Genomic DNA, 17,278 nt, shown 5'->3' on the forward strand with positions numbered 1-17,278 from the left:
GAGCTAAACAACTTAACGTATATTAGATTCTTGGGAGTAACATAATTAACACTAATAATGTGTAACTAATAATTGATAGTTAACTCAGAGGATGTTAAAACATTCATATATTTAATTAAAACTTACATAATCAAATTAAAAAATGCCTGTTATACAATATTTACAGTTAAACAATTAAATTGTATTTTAAATTATAAAATAAACAAATGAAAATTACTTTATTATTAAATTAAATCTAATCAGTTAAATACACAATGTAATGAGAATTTGAATAAATAACTTGGTTGACAACATATGATATACAACACAAATTATAGTAAGTAAACAAAATATTAAAACTTAAATTTAATTAATAAAAAAATATACATTAAATATTGTTTCTAATATATGATATATATATTTAAATACATTCAATAAATGTACAGTAAAAACTTAACTTCATTGTAAAGTATTAAAAACAATAAAAATAGTTAAATGTATAAAGAATTTTTAGGATAAAACAAAGTAGAAAAGCATGAATGTGAGATTCAAATAATTCACAAGTATTTTAATTTTCTTTTTCCATATTATTATACTAATATTAAAATAACATCAAAAATCAAAATATATTGTCATTTTGAATGGCTTAAAATTGTACTTATGAATACGTAAAATATAATTATGGGGTAAAACATGCCAAATCTTTCTTCTGATGCACTTTTAAGTTTGATTTAAATCTGAAAGCCTTGTTACACTTATCACATTTGAATGGTTTGACACCAGTGTGTAATCTCATGTGTGATCTTAAATATTTTGGGGTTTTTAAGATTTTCAAACAAATTTCACACTGAACAAAATTATAATTCATTATTTCTAGAGAAGTATTTTGTCTCTCATAATTCTCAACATGTTCATTTTTATTAGATGTAGAAATACTGGCACTGTGGTTTTCCAAAATATGAGTACCTAGAGTAAGATTTGTCTCAAACTGCTGACCACAGTCTTTACACTTATACATATTTAAAGTATGTAACTTTAAATGTTCTTGTAATGTAACATTGTCAGCAAACTTCATTTTACATATTTTACAAAAGTATTTCATAATATTTGTTTTATTTACTGATATGATTTGCTGTCTTGATTTTTTATATGTAGAGTTTGTTTCTTCATAATGTTTAAATAATTGTTTGTGTTTAATTTTTAAATGTTCTCTGTAAGAATATTTGTGCTTAAATGTACTTCCACAAACATTACAGGTCATAGGTTCAAAAGTTTGTGTGTGAATTATGGATATGTGGCGACTTAAATTAGCTCCATTGCTGTATGTTTTACCACATAACTCACATTTAGTGCCATTAATGTGATTACGTCTATTTCGTTTCTTAATTGCTGGTTTTTGTTGAATTTTGTCTATTAATTCATCTTTTTGTAAACCGGTATCATCATAGGTATTCAAATACGTTGAATCTAACACTTTATGAACATTTTTTTTGTGTACTGTCCGATTGTAAGCAGTACTATATGTTTTCATACATATATTACATCTGAATCGACCAGATTTTGTAGAATTCTTTGTTGCTTTATTTGATGTAAACTCTGGAAGGTTACTTTTACAATGACGACGACATTCCCTGCTCATTGTCATATGTTTTTTCCACTGAGATATCGAATTATATTCTTTTTTGCAATATCGACATTTCATTTTATCTTTATGACTTATAGATTCAATCTTTAGTTTAGTAATGTTCGATTTTAGATTATTAGTATGCTGCTTACTTTTTAAATTTGCATTGTGTTTTTTGTAGTGGCCTTTTAAATGCCAATTCCATCGAAATTTCAACTGATAAGTTCTATTACAAATCTTACATACATATGGTACAATTTCAGAATGTGACTTTCGGTGAACATTCAATTGGAACGGAGTAGAGAATTTTTTATCACACACATCACAGGGAAACCATAAATGTTCTATGTCCATCAAATTTGTACCACTTGAATTACCATAAACTGGACTATGAATAATCTCAGAATCATAATGCTCAATTTGTGGTTCATCATTAACTTCTACAACTATATTGTTTTTGTTTTGAATGGGAGCACTTTTAACTACATTTTTTAATACATGTGTTTTCTCATGCATAATATAAAGGCCTTTCCTACTAAATTGCATGTGGCAATACTGACATTTGTATGTTTTACAACCATGAATACGCATGTGATTGGTTAAAGCACCAGGATGTGCAAAATGTGTGTTGCAAAACATGCAAAATGTTGATTTCTTTTCATTGCTTTTATGAACATGGTTGTTCAGATTGTTATTTTTGTAATTTACTGGAACTGATAATTTGTTTTCATATTCATTAGTCAACTCTATGTTTTCAGATGGAATGATTGATTCGTTACAATCAATCGATGCAAGTTGTTTTGGTGTGTTTGGATTTATATTGTGCTTAATCATCATATGATTTGTAAAATAACAGCGCTTTGTAAATTTTCTATTACATAAATTACAGAAATTTGTTTTTTTAATTGATGATGATTTGTTTCTCATATTTTGTATTCTTGACATTGTCTCAGAATCAGAGTTGTTGTCTTCTATACTTATGCTGTTTTGGATTACAATTGGTTCAAGTTTAATATTCTCATTATTTTGTAATAAAAAATTGTGCGAGTTGAAATGAGATTTTTCATGATTTGTACATGGACCTTTGCCAGAAAATTTTTTATCACAATACCTACAGGAAAACGGTTGTGATTTACTCTGAAGAGTTTGATGAACTTTTAATGCGCTTGTGGAAGGAAGTACTTTTTTAAATGTACTACAGTCATATTGGTATTTAATTTTGTTGCCACTATTTAACCTTGTTGTATCTGAATGTGAATCGTCCGATAAAGATATCTTGGATTTTCTATTTCTTAGGTTTTTAAAAACTTGAGGTTCCATGTTTCTAGATTTAATAGGGTCTAATGCATTAGATTCAGTTTCTATAGGATTAAACTGAATTGTTGACACATTTAAATCTATTTGCTGTTGATGATAAGTCATATGGTCTTTCCAAAGAATTACAGATTGAAATGTTTTATCACACACAATACATTCATGCATATTACACTCACTGTGATCACTCATGTGTAATGCAAATGAATGTATATCTGTAGATGGAGAATTTTTACAAATTCTACATATAAATATAACATTGTCTTGTGATGTCTGATCATTATGGCAAAATTTATTTTTAATATTGGGCAATTTTCTAATACAGAAATAAGGTGTTTCTCTAACTGTAGATACAATATTATTATTAGCTATATTAATAGGGTTTTGTTCTGCTATTAAATCACGAGGTTCATTTGCCAAAGTTGATTCATTGCTATTCACTGAATCCGCTTGATCTGAACTATTACTTTCTCTAACATTTGTACACAAGTTTTTTTCTTGCTTTATATTTAGGAGATTGAAATTGTTTGTCATTGATATTTGTGGAGGAGTCGTTTCAATTGATTCATTGCTGTTTGCTAAATTTTGTTCTAAACTAGTTGTTTCCTGCTTAATACTTAGAACAGGGCTATTGTTGTATCCTATTGAATTATGTGGAGAAATCGATACACTTGATTGCTGTCCCAGTTCATTTGATTGCTGAATCATTATTTGACGTTGAAAATGGTCTCTGACAGTATTATGAAAGAATTTTTCCTGTTTAATAATCATAATATTGTTGTGAACTATGTCTGCTGGAACTACCGGCTCTGGAAATAAATTTCTTCTCTCTAGCTGGTGTTCTATTTGGGTTGGAATCTTTCTTTCCAAGGTATTTGATAAGGGTGGAAGATTCTCACTTAATGGCTGCATTGAGGGCCGTGGAGCCATAGGAGTAGTTGGTACAATTATTGAATTGCTGCTTACTAAACCTATTTGATCTGAACTATTTCTTTCCAATGTATTCAATAAGATTTCAGTTTGCCCTGGATTTGAAATAATGTTATTGTTTGGGATATAGGTGTGTGGAGCAGTCGTTACAATTGTTGCACTGTTAATTAAACATGTTTGATCTGAACTATTTTTTTCTAAGATATTAGTTTTCTCAGGATTTGGAATAATGTAATTGTTTGGCCTTGATTTATGTGGAGAAGTTGAAACAATTGTTGAACTGCTGTTCACTAATCTGGTACGATCTGAACTATATCTTCCTGTAACATCTCTGGATAAGAATTGTCTTCCGTTTGTATTAATAGAAGGATCATGTACAACTTCAGTTTGATTAAATTCTCTTACTGTAGATGTTTTATTAGTACTTACTTTCAACATTGCACATTGCTCAACTTTTTTGTGAACATCCGTATGTTTTAGCCAAAAATTCCTTGTACTAAAAAATTGTCCACAATATTTACAAGTGTAATGCTTACAACCAATAGTTGTATGATTTGTCAATGATAAAGAATTATTAAAAACCATTCCACAAGCAGAACAAGTTTTTCCAATAGCCTTGGTTTTACCACAAACTTTATTTGAACTCCTTAAGCAATGAATTAAATGACAATTTAAATGTCGTTGTTTTTGAAATTGTTGGTTACACTTCTGGCATTTAAATAAATGTTTGTTATGAATATTTTCCATATGATTATTCAATTCAGAAACTGAAACATAATCTAAGCAATCATTACACTGTGTTTGACAATTGTCATGAGTTTCCATATGTTCGGCCAAATTCTTTTCATTATAGCATTTTTGGAAACAAATGTTACATTTAAATTCATTTGTTTTACTTTTCCAAACACCGTTTAATTTGCACAATTTTATATTAGGAATGGTATCAAACTTAGTTTGATCTCTTCTTTCATGGTATTTTTTGTGTTCAATATACTTAGAATATTTATGCATGGAATTGTGATGTTTTTGAATGTGTCTATTCAAACCAAATTTTAACTTAAACTGTTTTTTACAAAATTTACATTTATTAGTTTTATGATTTACTTGTCTTTTGTGTTCGGCCAAGTGATTTTTTAAAAGATAATTTAAAACAAAGCTTTTTCCACAAATATTACAATGAAATATTTTATCACTTGTATTTTCATGATTTACGTAAATATTATTATCTGGAACATCCTGTGAGAAAAAAAAATGATATATCAATTAAATAATTAATTAATGTTCATATATTTAAAGTATTCTTATGTTATCTACCATGTCTTGTACGCGATTCACCACTCATAATGCATAGTGTTGTATGCGATCTACCACCAAATGTGTTATCTATACTAACTAAATATACTTATTCCAAAAAGTTAGGTTCCCGCATAGGCATATCTCATTGGTTGGCTTCAGATTGTCTAAAAAATGCTAGCAAAGATAGTTTTGATTGTTTTTTTTTTTAATTGTTATGAGTGGTGTTTTACAACTGGTAATATTGGCGTGCAAATGTCAAAAAGTATGTTTCAAAAAAAGTTGGATAAAAAGTACTGATTAATTTTTATACTATTAGACAACAAGTCCGAGCACATATTATATATTGTCAGAACTATCTTAACTATCTCTAACTATATAAATGTGAAATGAAAATCTTTGTACATGGTCAACTCTGGAACTACTTATCAGATCTTCTTGATTTTTTTTAAACGAAAGAGTATATCACGGAGAAGGTTATTATGAAACAAAATTTTAGGAAAATCCACCAGAAAAGTAGGAAACTTGGATGTCAAAAATACAACAGTAACGCAACAGATTAGGTTAGGATTTTGTATTAATTGATTACATTAATCCGCCATAGGTAGAATACGACAAACTTGATATAACTTTGATACTTTAGAGTAAATCATACACTTACGTATAAACTAGGGATTTGCGATCTACCAAAGGTAAGAATATACTGCTGCGAATCAGAATTTTTATTCCGGACAACGGAAAAGTTAAGATTAATTTTAAACACCATACACCGAATATTAAATAACAAATTGAACAAAGTTTTTGAGTCATATAAAGATGGTACATTTAACGGGCAACGAAGTGCACAGGTTCAGCTTATTATCTATAAGTTAGAACCGTATTATAAATATTTAGGATTGATTAATACCACATTTAAGTACATAACGTGTGGCTGTATTAATCGCTGTTCAAGCCCGTTATTATTGATTTTTTTTTAAATAAAATGTTTGAGTTGCTGCAATAGATTAATAAGAATTGTCAATCAAATTATCAAGTTAAATGTTATAAAATATGAATTCTAACTAGTGAAAAATAAAAACATAGGTAAAAAACTAAGTAACAACAAAAAATGTGTTTTTGTTAAAGTTTGGGAATTTGTAAATGTATTTTGTAAGAGCCTTGCAAAATAGTTCTTCACTAGCGACTTTTTGAAAGTTTGAATTTGAATAATTTTGAACTTATAAAATCACAATATTCCTTGCATATGTGTATCACTGCATTAGGTTCATAAATGAGAGTATACTAAATACTACATAGTATTTTTATAAAAACACCACAAATTGTTAAGATGTATTCAAATGAATAATACAATAAAATGTTTCTAATAATTTATTTTTAAAATGTAAATTAGTTAAAATATATCAATATATTATATAATATATGTATGATATTCCTATTAAGATGTGGCAGAAAGAATACGTCACATGAAAACAAGTGATAAACCGCATACGACAAGAATAACGTATTTAAAAAGGATATTACCTGACATTCCAAGGGTAACTCCATATTACTTTGGTTAGCAACATCTTTGGTAATTTCAATTCTACTTTCCCACATACAATCATCCAACATATCAGTTTCAACCTTAATAACTTTCTCAACATTTTCAGATACCAAAGAAACATGATTATCTTCAACTGTATACCATGCAGGATTTTCAATAGTGTTTTCAACATATAATTCACTATAAAATTTAAAAAATAATTAATTGACAATATTTTATTAAATTGAAAACATAAGAAAATAATTTGAATATTATGTGCAAATACCTGGAAACAGCATCAGCATCACCAGTGATTTCAACTTTTATGTAGTCTTTCATTGAAGTCATTTAAGAATATTCTAAAGATCAAAATATTTTTTAATTCATAGTACATATGAAATCTAATTAACTAAATCTTATTTGAACTCATAATTTATTAATCATATATCTATTTAATAGTTTTTTTTTTTATATATAATATACATCTGGACAATTTATGATAATATTTGTTAACAATTAAAACTAAATTCTATCCTATAGGTTGTTTGATTTAAGGTCGACTAACCTAACGAGGGAGAAACTGAAAGACTGGGAAATAATTAAGGAAGAGGACACAAATTATTGTGAATGTAGATTAGTCCAGACAATGGTACATTTTCCAACTAGGTATGCGAGACCGTAGACTTAAAATCTGAGAATGACAAATTAAGTCTTTTTTTAAAGATAGCAAAGTACTAAAAGCCACAATATTTTAAAAAAAATATTGGCCATATATCACCTTTATTATTTATTATTTGGCTTATGGATGGTCTGATAAAATGATTTATTTACATATTATAGACATACCCTAATACATAAAAAAAAAAAAATAATACCAAGTGGTTGGGAGTAGAGCGCTAAAAATGAATACTTAGTGCACCAAAAATTATTACAGCTTACTTGATGATAGTTAAAATTCATCTGATTAAATATTCTTCTATATTTTAAAATTATTTTACTGGAACGCGCACTGTGTATACAATGCAACACAATACATTATACAAAATATGATATTATGACAATGAGGAGTGTATTCTTTGGGTATAATAACTGGATGTCTGATACTTATCCTAAAATAACCAATGATAAGACAATATAATATTTTATTATTAATTGATTAAAATTAAATCAAAAAAAATAGTTGAAATGTTACATACTGCATTTAAATAATAGCTTAGGAAGTAGTGTGCTACAATTTACAAAAAGTCGCAGTTTTGATAAAGCTATATTTGTTTTTTAGGAAGTAGCTGTAGAGTTACAAAAAGATACTGTCTCCGTCTACCGGCTGGTCTTATTAGGAGAGGCACATAAATACTGAAGGTGCCTCTTGATATTCATTTCTATGCACACTTAAGTTTTAGCTATGTTATTTTATTTTTAAGCTTAGATGAACTTTTTTATGATATTGACTATTTACAAACTTCCTAATTCTCTATTCAAGTAAAAAAACATAGTAGGCAGCAATAAGACAACCTCTCCCTTCCCTGAGTCAGCTATCTGTACACCTGCCGTGTAGCATTGCCACATACCTGCATACAAGTTGGACTATATTTCTTAACTTGAACATCGTATACTTACATGGTTTTGATATAATTCAGTTGTTATAACTTTATGTTAGGAATAATTAATTAAAATATTAATTATTAATTAATACTGGCATGCTGCTATAATAGGTGATAGCTTATGAAAATGTATTTTATTAGGCCTTGCAGTGATAAAGGTCTTGAAATAACTTAGGTATGTATAAAAATGTTTATAAAATATTAACTATGGAATAATAATTTAAATTTATAAAATATAAGTGTCGTAAAAATAAATAAAATAAGAAAATATTTTATATAATTTCAGTTATAAATAAAAGGGAAATTATTTTGAAAACAGAAAACATAAATATTAGTGTGGGTCAGTAAAATAAAGTAGGTCATCAAGTAGACATCTTGTAAACATAATAGTAAAGCAACAAAATTATCTTTCACGGACTTTAAATAGATAGTTGAATAATGGTTGAACATGATATATTATTATGTATACAAATAGTTCATGTAAGAAGTTACAGTGTACTTGTTTTGTTTCTTAAAATGTAAACACTAATACTAATGTAAAACACACTATATAATAACAATATCATAATCATAATGGTATTGGATAATTTTTAAATGGACTAAACATTTTAGATTCTTTCTATTATAAAATAATAAAACTAAATAAGTTCAAATAAGAAAAAAATTAATAATATAACCAAGTTTTAGGGCTCGGATTTATATGCATTTGCATGTTTTTTTTTAGCAGTCTAAGCCTTTAGCAGTTTGAATTTTAGTCAATAGATCCGGAATAGTTTTATTTTACATATTTGTGCATATTTTGTCATTTTTTGATGCGTACTGCATATTTCTGTATTTTACGAATGACGGTGTTTCATACCCATTTGTATGACTATTGTTGGTTGGTTTTTCCGGACGAGTCAACATTAAGGAAAAACTATTTATTCGATATATACAAACAATAGATTTTGTTTCAAATCAAAAAATATGGATAAAAATTGTGCAATATAATACAACTATTACAACTAGGTACATGTACTTCCACTACTCTTAATTTAATTATTAGCTAAGATGCATTTTTGTTTGCATATTTTTGCATGTTAAGTGTTTATTTTAATGATAATCAGTGAATAAATGCATGCATATTTCGTACGTTATTTGCATATAATTCCGAGCCCAAGTTATGACTTAAGATAGTAAGGTCAACTTACTATTTTCTTATGGTAGTGGGTGACAAGTTGATTACGATCACGCGCAGAGCGAAACCGTAATGGGTTATCTAGCCGCGCACCAGTAACTCAATGGATCACATACATCCTTTTGTCGGTTTCACATGCTGAAACATCAAAACCCTTGGGACAATGTGAGTTGACTAAATACGATTTCGAGGAAACTAAAGCCTGGATTCAAGACAGTGAAGTGATCAGTAGACCGAAGTTTTGGCCTTTTCGGTAGTGAGTGTTAGTGCGGTTACGGCCATCCCCAGGGCAGGTTGTGATGTCGTGTTCCAAACCAATGTCTAGAATAACCTATTCTGTAATCTGATTATACAGAAGGTCAGAAATCAATTCAAACCGTAAACCGACTGTTGTGGTTGTGAGTTGTTGTCGCAACGTTCGGCTACCAACGGTTGGCTGAAATTATCGCAAACAGAAATTAAAACACCATTACAGAAATGAACGTTCTTTGTAGTGTAAACTGTGAACTACTAATATATATATTATTAAATACCAATTAAACACATCGACGAGGAGTCACTTCAATATTATTGGTTATGACTCAAAAACAAACATGGTAGGTCGATTACCAATATTTTACAGCGTGTCGCGTGTGCGGCATGTCGGCGTCACTGTATCAAAAACAACATGTCAGCATTGCAGTCCTTATTTTCGGAATCACGAATCACGTCACTACGTCAGCATTCACAATCAAGTCTATTTTGAATTTTCTACTGTCTTCGCAAACTCAGAAATCTGAATCATAGATATAAATATAAAATATGTGCCCAAATACCTAATGCTGAATTGCCAAAAATTAATATTTGATAGCGATTAGCATTTAGTGATAATATGCTACAAGCGCAGGGCTGGACCATAGAGTATCATATATTACTCTATGGGCTGGACACAAAATAATTATTATGGTTATGAAATGTTATCGGTTAGGTGGAGTACGCGGTGTAGTTGTCCTTCTAGCATTACGAGCGCTGTCTTAGTGGATATTTATGGAACTATATAAAAATAATCACAAATCTAGTTCTATAAGTATCCACTAAGACAGCGCTAGTATTGCTAGGAGGACAAAATGCTCCCCGCACACCGTCAAACCTATAACATTTCGTGATCAACCTCTCTACACCCTCCAACCATGTCGTGTCCCGTGCCACAAGTTACAACTTATAAGTTGTCACCTTAATGTATGATACTGGCCTGAGGTCACCGATAAAACCAAAACATATTTAAATAGGCACTACTTGGGCTACAATATAGTGCTAAATACTAGATAGTAGATTTTCCACAGTATGGTTTAAGATATAGGTACTATATTATTAGATCATAGACAATGTATTAGATATATTTAAGTATATCTTAAACCGTGTTCCAAAGTTTAGTAGTAATACAGGATGAAAATTCAATTCATGACAAAAAAAAAGAATAAAATTAATAATAATATTATATTATAATATAATATAGTGTGCTACACTGGCACTGTGCAGGCGCACCACCCTTGGACAAATATCTTTTCTTTGGACGCACCATTACACAAGCCGCCAAACGGTCACCCAAAATCGGCAAAATCCAAAAAATCCACAGTTTTCATTGCACAGAAGTAGTTTGTATAGAAGTCAGTTGGATGTATCCAATGGTGTACATACAGGGGGGGAGGGTCAGGTTCAGACCACCTCCAGGACCAAAAAAAAAAAGGTGGGTAAGTGGATTTCGCTCTGCTGTACAGTAGGTTACAAGTGGGTCACTGTATAATGGATGGTATTAAATTTGAATTCAATGATACAATATCATTGTATAAGAAAAACGATTCTGAGCGGAGACGGTATGTCAGTCCAGGTATAAGACATAATATTATATTATAGTCTATAGTATGTAGTAACGTGAAAATGGACTGTGCACGCAGTGTATATACACAGTCACACACTTCAAGTTACTACCTTCTCATATGTATATATATATATTCACCTCCGTTGATATATATATAAGGATTTAATTATATACTAAATTGACTCACCCTAATTTGATTGAGGATCCGTTAGACGTTCGATGAACAAAGGAAGAATAAATAGGCTTGATATTAAACCACTTTTGATTTATTTTTTATTAAGAACACAACTTATATATTTGAAATACTTAAAAGAATATATTTATTATTTAAAATATAAAACATTACAATGAACACATATTGATATTGCTTATTACGTATGACTGCCATCAAGGGCGAACGCAGAGGGACTGACTCTGTATGAATCTGGCCGGTGGTCGAAGGGTATCAACCGAGCACAGATTATAACGGTACTTCTATAGAAGGAGTAAAGGACATAAGCATAAAAGACCACAGATGTTTATCATAATATAAATATCTGTGTGATCGTATTATATAATGTTATAATATAATAAATTATATTGAGGGACATGATGATGACACTCTTCTTAGTTCTTGTATTAACTCGTTGTGAAGAGTGGCTATCATTACAAGTATTTAAAAAAAATTGACCTATAATAGGTACCTATAATAAATTCCAAATTAATCATATCATAATATTTATTAGGTACTTATAACGCGTTATACATCAACAAAAAACCGTGGTACTATCATAGATATATAATAGTATACTTTAGAAGTTTCAAGTACCCACGAATAATATTATACAATCACAACAAAATAACTAAAATAGTTATCCTAGGTTTTTAACAAGGCTGGGCATTAACGAGTTAAAAATTAAAATTAAGTTAAAACGTTAAGTTAATTTTAATTAAGTTAATTAACTCGTTACTTTTTTTTTCAAATTAACTTTTAACTTAATAAGTTACTTTTTTCAAGATTAACGTGTTAACTTAAAGTTAATTTTATTCCAAAAATATCTAAATTAAGTTAATTTTCGTCCGAAGAATAACGCAAATTTTTTAATGTGTTTTTACTTTGATGTATCATTTTAAATTTACCCAGTAATTTTCTTGGACGTAAAGAAAAACTATCTAATAAACCATATAATATGACTGGATTTTTTTTTTTTTTGCAAATTAGCAAATTTTAACTTTACACTAAGTTAAGTTACTTTTTTTTCAAAATTAACTTTTAACTTAACGAGTTAACGAAAAAAAATACGAGTAAATTTTAACTTAACTTAACTTAATTATTTTAAAATAACTTAACTTAACAAGTTAAAAAAAATCGTTAACTTTCCCAGCCTTGGTTTTTAAAATGTAATTTCGTCCAAATTTGTACTTAAAATGACTTTAAAAATAAACTGTGTAAATGTATTTTTTAGATTTTTTGGTAACAGAATTAACTACTTACATTGAATCTTGTTTTAAATTTTCAATCCTTAGATAAAAAAGTTGAACATTTTATGCATTTTTAACTACAAAATAATTATTCAATTTTAAATTTGATAAATGTTGTCAAAATTCGATCTTTAAATGCTTATAAAAAAAAATTGTGCCTATGTATTTTTAATATTTTTCAACTACTATTTTAACAATATATCAGGAGCTTTGTATTAAATTTTTACACTTTTTTACCCAACAGATAAAACTTTATTGATATTTATAGAAAAAAAAACTAAAAAAATTAAAAACTGAAAATGTCCGTAAACAGCTCAAAAAGAGTCAAAATATTTTCAACATTTTATCATGTATAGAAAATGCTAATATAAACATTCTGTAAAATTTTCATGTATCTACAGTTATTCGTTTTTGAATTACAACAAAATAAGGAAATCGCTACATGAGAAATCGAGTGAATATCCAATGTTGTAAAAATTTGAATTTCAAACGATCATAAAAATATAATTTGCATTTCTTATAGACATTTTTTTTTTGATAAATGTAGAATATCTTATAAGGAATCTTGTATTACATTTTTATATCTTAGATTTAAAAAGAAAAATTTTTATGAATTTCTAACTCGAAATAACTTGCAAATTTTCGTGATTTTTCCATATTTTGTCAATTTTTGAACTTTAAATGCTTATAAAAAAAAACTGTGACTAACGATTTTTAATATTTTTCATCTGCCTTTGAAACAATATACTAGGAGCCTTCCCCCCCCCCCCGAGCAATTAAATGTATGCCACTGGATGTATCACCTAAATAGTAAATCCCTGTTCTATTAGAAGGACAGATAGTAGATCCCTTGGTAAATTTAATTTATCATGGTAGATCGTAGATCCCCTGTGATAAATCATCTTAATCCATGGGTAAACTATTAATTTTTCTATACATGTCATATATCAATATCTATTAACTATTCGTGCAAAACCTTAGATCATATACTAGTTATAGTATATACCTACTTAGTAGGACATTTCTCCCCCATTTTTTTCTTAAAGTTTACCATTTAATAATATAATATTATCATTATATTATTTAGTATGAAATTATTATTTTGCCCATTATCTAATATTTTCATAAATATAATAAATTATAGATACATATTTTTGATCAACTGAACTACTTGAAACAAATTCAAAAGCAATTATTAAATTGTTAAATATATTCAAATTGGTACAGTTTTAACTAACAAATAATGATATGTGTTTATAGAAATAACAAAAGAATCATTAATCAAATGTTTTTTACAAAATGTATCATTTTTATGTCGGAATTTTTAGCCATTATTATTAATTATAATAATTATATTTTATTTTATACTTATTTTTTTTTAAATTTTTATTGTTTTAATTAGTACCTAGTTCAGTGAATCAAACATATACATTTATAATCTATTATATTTATGAATTATGAAAATAAAAAAATGTTTATATATTTTATATTTTATTTAAAAAAAAAATAATATTATATTATTAAATTCAATATTATTATTCGTCAATTATAAACTTAAAAAAATGAGAATTGAGAGGGGAAATGTCAGCATCAACAAAATATATCGGAGGGGGGGGGAAATGTCTGTTGAATGTCCTGTGTTTATGCCACAGATTTCTATATAGTATACCTTGGTCTGTGGTTTATGCATATTATAAATTAATAATATACTGTGTACCACGATCACGATTAAAGATAGTAACTATTATTACTTATTTTGTCATGGAATAAAGAGTATTCGAGCCTCGAGATTTGACTGATAAGTAATTTGACAGTCGAGTGACGACTGACGAGTACTCGAGCGAGTGTGAAACTGTGAAGTTGGCTGTAGCCTGTAGCGAGTATCGACCCAACAAGTTTTACTTGTAATTCCAGGCAATACTGTCGACTGAAACTACATTTTTGTGAAGGTAAAAAAAATCATTCAATACAATGAAAGCTTACTGTCTGCAAAACGGGAAATATTTGGGTGTATCCTATTTTACAAATATCAAAAATATAAAATGGCTAAAAGACAACATGAGTTCAATTTTCAAAGATAAATCACCAGTGTTAATTAGCCGCAGATTGGTTGTCGATCCATTTCAGATTGTAGTTGCTGTGAATAATGCTTACTTGTCCAGTGAAAACTCCTGTATGAAAACTAAGTCCCTTGCTAATGAAATTTTGTTCAATTTATCAAGTTCAAAAAATATTACACAGTCGTTGAAAGATACAAGCGCAAATGACCAGGATGATGACATGATAGTTGTAATTATATCAAAGTACTCCAATGTTCCTGAAATGAAAATATTCCAAGAAAAATGTATTACAGGATGTGAAACAAATATATCAGAAATAACAGAAAATATTGATGAAAATTATATAAAATCTTATTACAGAATAAGTCAAATAGAAAGTGGAAACTCCAGTCTACTTGATTCCATTGTCACTAGAATTGCTTGTAAAACTCTAACAATGTAAAACTAGAAGTTAGAATAATTATAATTTCATTATGTTACTTTAATTGTTTATACCATTGATTAATATTTCTTAGATCCTACTTTTTATAAAATTGTCAGTCCTGTAAACAGTTCAAAATCAAGAAAGGAAGTTATTTTTCTGTGGTGTCTTTACCCTTCTATATAATATGTATATTAAATACCAATTATCAAACCAACTATCTGACATTCCTAAAGTTAACAGAGCCCTTAGTGCCTGTATTACAATCGTTAAACTAAGATTAAACCACCAAATTCTGCCGGTAAAATCAGTGGGTTAGGCGTAACTGAGTTGTAAAACGTGCCCTTAGTACTGTACATATGTACTGATTAGCTAACAAGTAATTACTGTTAAACTTCAGTAGGTCTTACAGGGTAATTTATTAGCCCACTAATTTTAAACTACCTATGTTTTAATACTATTTAGGTTGGTATAAGTGTGTGGTGGGATTTTATCTAGCTTCTATTTATATGTTATATATTATAAAAATAATATTAATAATTTTTTAGTTAGCTTAAAATAAAATACCATGTATTTGTCTAATAAGTAAAAAATAAAACAAATGTAAAATTAAAAGTATTAATTACATTTAGTATTCTTTTTTTGTTATATACTTACAAAAATATTAAATTTAAAATAAACAAATGTGAAATAAATATATAACATGTTTATTCAAGGGAAATTTTTAACCTGCGCGACCTACTGAAGGTTAATAAGGTCCAACCAGTAAACTATAATGATCTTTTTAATCCAGCAATAAGTACATGTACCAAACCATGATGAGCAATATGTCCTGGGAATCGACATTATATTTTTATGGTAAATCATTCAAGTTATGTCAATTAATAGAATGGAATGAAATGCCTCATTACAGTGAACCGATTATGTATAATATACTCTTTTAAATAAGAAGTACCCAGAATCCAGATGGCAACCAGTTTTAGTCATGCAACAACTATTAGTCATCCTCACATAGTAAGTCATGACATACACATACCATTATGCTAGTAGTCGGTTGCCTAGGTCACTTCTTATATCAAATTGAGTATTATCTAATAAATTTATATTTTTTTTCGAGGTAGTCAGCAGTATTGACATGACAATATTTTATACTTCAAGTAATCTGTATTGGATATACACAAGTTAAAAATATTGTACTAATACAGTAATACTTATATAGTTTAACTCTTTTTATTTTAAAATTGTGCTTTTAAAACAGAATATCAAAGTACAAGATACACACAAAACTAAAAATATGCTATAATATGAAAAATGTTTATTACAAAAAAAAATTAATATGTAATTAAATATTACACCATTTGTATTACCAGCTTAAACTTAATAAAAAGGTAAAATAAATTAAAATAAAAGGTAATTTTTTGTCACAACAATTTTTTTTATTTAAAGCATAATTAATAGTATTTAATGTGAAATTAGTGACACTTGAGTTAATACTCCCCCAAGCCAGTCACTTCTTGGTGCTAGGGGGCAGAAGCGCTTGGCCACGATCTTTTCCTCTTAATTTTATACCTGAAACAATACATTTTAATTTATTAAAATTGAATGCATAAGAAAATGTATTCTAGACCTATACAACATGAAACTTAGTTCAAATATTTTGATAAATAATATCTTAATACAATATGCTTTATGAGTATTCTTTGTTTTTTTTTAAAATATTTTCCATAATAAATAAGGTAAAAAATTAAAATCCCAATTTTCAATGATTAAAAGCTCTGTCAAACAGAACGAGTTATAACGCGCATTAAAGCTCGTTGGCATGGTAATTTCACACGCGTGAATAACACCGCGTTGTAACAAATTACAAAATCATGTGGCGTGAAAATAACGCTTTCTGTTGGACAGAGCCTTACACCTTTAACATATACTTGAAAATGTAATAATCTACTTTTGCTTTATTTTATAGTACTTTTTCTGATTCTTTATTATATGTCATATAGACATGCATATAATTTAAACTTCTAATAATTTATGGATT

The 17,278-nt window shown here is 28.2% G+C and overlaps 3 protein-coding genes across 3 annotated transcripts; 1 reads left to right on the plus strand and 2 right to left on the minus strand.

Moving 5' to 3' along the window:
* Window positions 1-418: 418 nt before the first annotated feature.
* On the minus strand, window positions 419-10,333 carry LOC100167395 (zinc finger protein 91). The gene is made up of 5 exons (XM_016804276.2): window positions 9,974-10,333; window positions 9,454-9,876; window positions 6,949-7,021; window positions 6,662-6,863; window positions 419-5,083 (listed from the first exon to the last, which is right to left on the minus strand). The coding sequence occupies exons 3-5, from the start codon at window positions 7,008-7,010 to the stop codon at window positions 659-661; spliced, it is 4,689 nt and encodes a 1,562-aa protein (XP_016659765.1). The 5' UTR covers window positions 7,011-7,021; window positions 9,454-9,876; window positions 9,974-10,333; the 3' UTR covers window positions 419-658.
* A 4,258-nt stretch (window positions 10,334-14,591) lies between these two features.
* Window positions 14,592-15,382, plus strand: ACYPI22560 (TP53RK-binding protein-like). Its single transcript, NM_001246154.1, is given in 1 exon segment — window positions 14,592-15,382. A coding segment is annotated over 1 exon segment (531 nt). The 5' UTR covers window positions 14,592-14,730; the 3' UTR covers window positions 15,262-15,382.
* Window positions 15,383-16,448: 1,066 nt separating this feature from the next.
* Window positions 16,449-16,809, minus strand: LOC103309413 (endothelial differentiation-related factor 1 homolog; the record flags this gene model as incomplete). Its single annotated transcript, XM_008184757.2, is given in 1 exon segment — window positions 16,449-16,809. A coding segment is annotated over 1 exon segment (62 nt), but the record flags the coding sequence as incomplete, so codon positions are not given.
* Window positions 16,810-17,278: the final 469 nt, after the last annotated feature.

Source organism: Acyrthosiphon pisum, chromosome A1 (genome assembly GCF_005508785.2).
Source record: "Acyrthosiphon pisum isolate AL4f chromosome A1, pea_aphid_22Mar2018_4r6ur, whole genome shotgun sequence".
In the NCBI taxonomy this organism is placed as follows: Eukaryota; Metazoa; Arthropoda; class Insecta; order Hemiptera; family Aphididae; genus Acyrthosiphon; species Acyrthosiphon pisum.